Below are 5,526 nucleotides of genomic sequence, written 5' to 3' on the forward strand. Positions count from 1 at the left end.
GTTCAGAAATTCCCGGACTGACGCATAGAATTTTCTATCCACACAGGAAGACAACTGTTGCGATGCAGTAGTGCCGTGCATTGAGATTAATAATAAATCTCTTGTGGCGTTGTCCACCAATTAAAAAAAAATCAGACAGGAAGTGTAGGTATTCAGGCGTGTGCAATATGATGCCTAATGTGTTATTACATTTTGTTTCCAGATAAAGACAGCCTTTTGCCGGAATAAAATAGGCTGCACAGACGCTGTGTATACATGTGCATGTTTTATATTTCATTTTTTGGTAGGACTCGAGTCAACAGACCACGGGCAAAACAGTGAACCCTTGCACATTTTCAAACTGCACTAAAACAAAATGGAAAATTGATGAACTATCAGTGGCATATGCAGACAGGATGGGGAAAATTTGCTCTCCCCAAGACACGTCCACTTGTTGATACGCGTATCTGAATTTTTTATTCAATTCATTTCTTTGGAACTAGAAGCACCTAAGATGATTAACTGCACAATCAAACCTGATTGGGGAGGGGAGTTGAAAATTCTTTTAGGGGTAAGAAAACAAGACAGTCCTTTTTTTTGTGGGGGGGGGGGCATTTGCAACCCCCTCCGGCCCAAGACCTGTACCCGCCACTGTGAACATTTCACTTTCATTTTAAACACACAAACACACACTCACAGTTTGGCAAAATGCACTAAGCTTTATATACATCATTCTTGCTGTTTTCCGACTACTTCTATTCCAAAGGTTCAGTTATATTGTCTTTGCTCAGAAGTCTTCAAGTGTTCATGTAGCAGATGTGAGGGGTCTGTCCTCATCAAGTAGCCTGCATATACCTGGCAATTTCCCTGCTATGTAAGACGTCGCAAGGACAAAGGTCAATTATGACCTCCTTAAATTTTCACAATGGTTACTTAAACAATTAATCATGCCTGCATGTGATCATTTGCCGAATCTGGGTTTCTAGAACTGCTTGGGCTTCGCCTCCAGAATCCTTTTCAAACGTTTTACTGTTGGTACCACATAAAACAAACGGGGCTCAGACTGGGCAAAATTTGTGCCGTTCTCAGTCGCAGAAAACATAAATGCTTTGAAACGGATAGCTAAATGAACTCATGTGGCTTAGGGCCAAGTATGCACGTGTACATTATCATCAGCATTCTACCCTGGCTTCTGAATCACAGTTCACCTTCCGGCCTTTAAAATCGCGAATTACACTTGTCGTCTTTCTCCTGCAGACTGCTCTGGGAATTAAAGAAGCTGTTCCAAAATGTAGCTGTCCACGTTTCATGCACAGTCGAGCAAATTCTTAAAACAAGTCCGCATTTTCCACAAAATTAAAAGATTAACATTGCTTAACTTATGCACACAGCATATGAGTGTGTTGGCTCCCTGTTCTTATGACGCGATGCACACCAGCTCCGTATCACCCTGCCATGTGATTATGATTCTCCTGATGTTGTCTCTGTACATGTCCCTTTTACTTAGTACTGGGTGCTCATAATCTCCTTGAAGTCCCATCTGGGTTAACTGCCTGCCAACAATGCTTTTGGTCAAGATAGCGAGTCAAGGTTCACTGGTCCACATTAGCAAAGCATGGTATTACACCACCATCCATCCATAGTGCCAAGCCAAGACAGCACACCAAGACAGGTCCCATAGTTCAATTTGTGACATGAGGCTTAACGGCTTCGGATGCATGTGGGGGGGAAGGGTGGTCAGATGAGCGGATAGGCCCGCAAGATCTTGACCTCCTCCACAGGCCTTTCCTCGGTGTTGGTGTCTACCATGCCCATGCGTTTGACCACGCCCAGCCCCTCGGAGACCCGGCCGAAGATGGCGTGCTTGCCGTCTAGGTTCTGGCAGGGGGCCAGCGTGATGAAGAACTGGCTGCCGTTGGTGTTGGGGCCAGCGTTGGCCATGGACAGGATGCCGGCCCCCGTGTGGCGTAGCTCGTGGTGGATCTCGTCAGGGAACGTTGGGCCATAAATGGATGCCCCTCCGCGCCCTGTGTCAAGATAAAATGGAACACTGAATCATTTCATGACATTTTAGGGCACATTAAGTCGGCCTACACATCTAGTGAATTACCTGGAATCATTGTAAATACAAGGTAGTCTCACAAGTTAACCTTTTGTGACTTTTTCCAAAAGTACACTGTACACGTACTTTTAAAAAAACGAGCATGACATTGCCACAGGCCTGACTAAGCATGAAGAACATACATGTATCAGCCTCATCTTTTTTCCTGGTGGGTCTTTAATGCAGATTTTCTAACGTGATGGCAGAGACTCAACAAGCTCAATGCACGGAGGCCAACACATGCGAGGCCATGAACCTCAAATGACAACAACAGAGTGAGAAATGCAAGTCAGATTGTCTAGAAACTTCTTAGATGTACATGTACTCATTGTGAGTAACCTCAGATGTGGTTCCAGCTGCGAGATGATCTGAAAAAGCCCTGCTCTTTACAATGTCAAGGGTATGACGGTCACAACAGGGGGCGCTATTTGGTTTGAGTCAAATCTTTGGTGTTTACTCCAAGGTTAACACTTCCAACAGCTCCCTCCTAAAGTGTCCCCCTTGCTTCTACAAGGCTAATTGTAAGGAGGTCCTGCTCGTCTTCAGAATCTACACAGCTGCATAAGACAACACCAGCTGTCCAAATCTGCATGTACCTGTGCCCGAAGGGTCGCCGCCTTGCACCACAAAGTTGGGGACGATGCGGTGAAATATGATGCCATTGTAGTAACCTCTTCTAGAAAGCTCCACAAAGTTCTTGCAGGTCTTTGGGGCGTGCAGCCAGTACATTTCCAGCGTAATTTTGCCCATGCTGTGTGAGTGAAATTAAAAGCATCCTATCACTTGAGGCACCAAGTGTGGCAAAGTGGCAACCACAACTGCATCAAGGCACATAGTTTACATAAATCTGGGAAAGGGCGGTGAATCTGGCCAAATTTACTGGCAAAGTACAGTACAGTACTGGCGCATGTACCCGTAGTGCTTTTGGTTGGCAAGTGAGCTAATCAGACCCATCATACCATCAGAATGATGTTCATTCTTTAGGGACAGTGTGCCTGTGAGTGTCTGGAGTTAACAGCGATGGTTTACTGTCTGTCTGCATTCGGAGGAGGGGACAATTAATGCCTGATGCCATTGGGACACACTGGTCCTTGGTTGAGGCTAGTCATGCTAGTGTGTTGTACACACAAGTACAGTACTTACACTACGTGTCCAAGAATGCAGGCTAATTTTAGACATGTTAGAACTTTTGATGATCATGCGATGTTAGGGTGCACTTTCATTGGTAAGTAATGTCCTAGAGGCCTCCTGTGCCGTGACCATACACACAAGACCAATCATGGCTTTGGCCCTATTACTATTCGCATTCGTCAGCTCAGAGACCTTATACATGCAGTTACAGGTGCAGTACACAAGACCGATGTGAAGTTAGTTCCTCAGTCGACATTCATTGATGAACACGTAATCGTTTGATATTCCAAAGTCGAATAAGTAAAGTTCTGTTTGACAATCAAGATGCACATCCTTACAAATGATGGAGTGCAAAAGGGACAAAATAAACCAAACTGCGCCACCACGCACATCCACTCACATGCACATGTACAGTGTACCTTATTTACATTGTACATGTACATGCCATTTCACAATGATGTATGCATACACAACTCTCTCCTACAGAGGCAACCCCGAGCATTACCCCATGCCTCGCCAGGAGATTACACTGTATATGACCTCACAACCCAAACCCCATGCCTCGCCCGGAAATTACATGTACATGTACATCCATTCAATTGAATCTGATCTCACTTTTCCCAATCAGCAACAGTTCCTTCCAACCCCAGCCGGGCATGGGGTTTTTCGGGGTCAAAAAAGCTCTAAAATGTACACGTGCAGTGTATGTGACCATTTGATTCTTTTACAGCAATATGACTATTAGAGGAAAAACGGTTAATTTATAAGCAGTGGATATTAAACCAGCAACTTCCGTACAGGTATTCTGCCAACAGTCCTTCCTGATCGGTCCAAATCCATGGCGTATTTATTGCCGGCAACGAAATGCCTGGAACTATTTTACCGGTATAATACCAACGCTGCAGGCATTTCGATGGCGGCAATAAATACGTCATGGATTTGGACCAATCAGAAAGGGCTGCCAGCAGAATACCTTTACGGAAATTTTTGCCGTTGCCGGTTTAACATATACTGCCCATTCATACATTCTATTTTCATCGCATTTCATCTCAACTTATTTTCAAATTGTTTCTGTACACTTTAGCAACCCTGCTGCCTCCATTTCAACCAGGGCAACGCAGTTTTCCAAGGTCAAAACGGCTTTGACTAAAGTCTTGTTGGTGTTCTTTGCTTGCAAACAAGATAGGAAAGGGAATGCATCGCACCACACTTTTCTCGAGTCAAAATAAAATACCCAAACCGCATGCCCTGCCTGGAGATTACACTGAATTTGATCTCACTGTTCTCAATCAGCAACAACTCCTTGCTACTCAGGGTATGGGGTTTATGGCTGTCAAACAAGACCTGAAAATGTAGGTGTCATAGTTTGTTTTTGGTCCCTTTTGCATTCTACTCTTTCAAGAGATATGAATCCTGAGCGGTCGCGGAATGTCAAAGGGTTACTAACTGAGCATTGGAATATCAGAGGGTTACTTGCTTCACGGAACACTTGCGCAGTGTGCGCCAACAAACACTTGGTCTCACTTTTGCCCAGCACTTTTGCGCGCCGCCACATGCCCTCGGTGACATAAGCGTCTGCATCCTGCGGAAAGCGTCATCTAATGTACAGAGTAACAAACTGGAGCAGCGCGTCATTTTTTTTTGGAACTTGGAACGCTGCATCCAGGGGATATGAACGTGGATTTTTCCGCGTTCATTCAGAACTGAATCTACTTGCACTGAAGCAGGTACTCAGTTACCGAAACTCGGCAATCATATATTTCAGAGCACTGATTTGATATCATATTCTTGTCAAGTACATGACAAGCACATGTATTCGTTGGGCCCTGTTTACGGGTCAGGCTATTCCGACACATCGAGTTCGCGTCCAACAAGTCACGGTCGACATTTTTTTTACAGTGGTGACAGAGCGGTTGACCATGGCCTACTGTACCCGGTATACCTTGTTTCCAGTTGAACACATGGTGGTTCTTGGTGGGCGGAAGACATGGCTCTAGTGATACACCAACAGAGGTCCGAAGGCACGAAAAAAGTAGAGATATCACGTAAATGCCGAAAGCCTCAGAAACGACTACACGAGTGCGCCACGCGTTTTCGAGAATAAAGAATGTCGCCCTCTATTGTCATAATTATGTCAGCCTTACTCACGGGCCGATAGCTCGGGCGGCTTGTTCCCGTATGTTCACGAACTGCTCGCCGAGTTCGGGCGGCTTGCTCCCGTATGTTCACGAACAGCTCAATTTTGTTGTTCGTGGGTCGGCCGTTAGTGACAAGCAACTGCAACATGGAGGCGTCCATGTAGGCTACGTTAGTAT

General features: G+C 45.3%; 1 protein-coding gene across 1 annotated transcript; it reads right to left on the reverse strand.

The window, feature by feature from the left end:
- Positions 1-678: 678 nt before the first annotated feature.
- ppil1 (peptidylprolyl isomerase like 1) lies at positions 679-5,325 on the reverse strand. Its single transcript, XM_022225457.2, has 3 exons — positions 5,154-5,325; positions 2,677-2,831; positions 679-2,006 (listed from the first exon to the last, which is right to left on the reverse strand). Exons 1-3 carry the CDS (start codon positions 5,198-5,200, stop codon positions 1,717-1,719), a joined length of 492 nt encoding a protein of 163 aa, XP_022081149.1. The 5' UTR covers positions 5,201-5,325; the 3' UTR covers positions 679-1,716.
- Positions 5,326-5,526: the final 201 nt, after the last annotated feature.

Source organism: Acanthaster planci, linkage group LG04 (genome assembly GCF_054643075.1).
Source record: "Acanthaster planci isolate LZ-2023a linkage group LG04, COTS_SCS, whole genome shotgun sequence".
In the NCBI taxonomy this organism is placed as follows: Eukaryota; Metazoa; Echinodermata; class Asteroidea; order Valvatida; family Acanthasteridae; genus Acanthaster; species Acanthaster planci.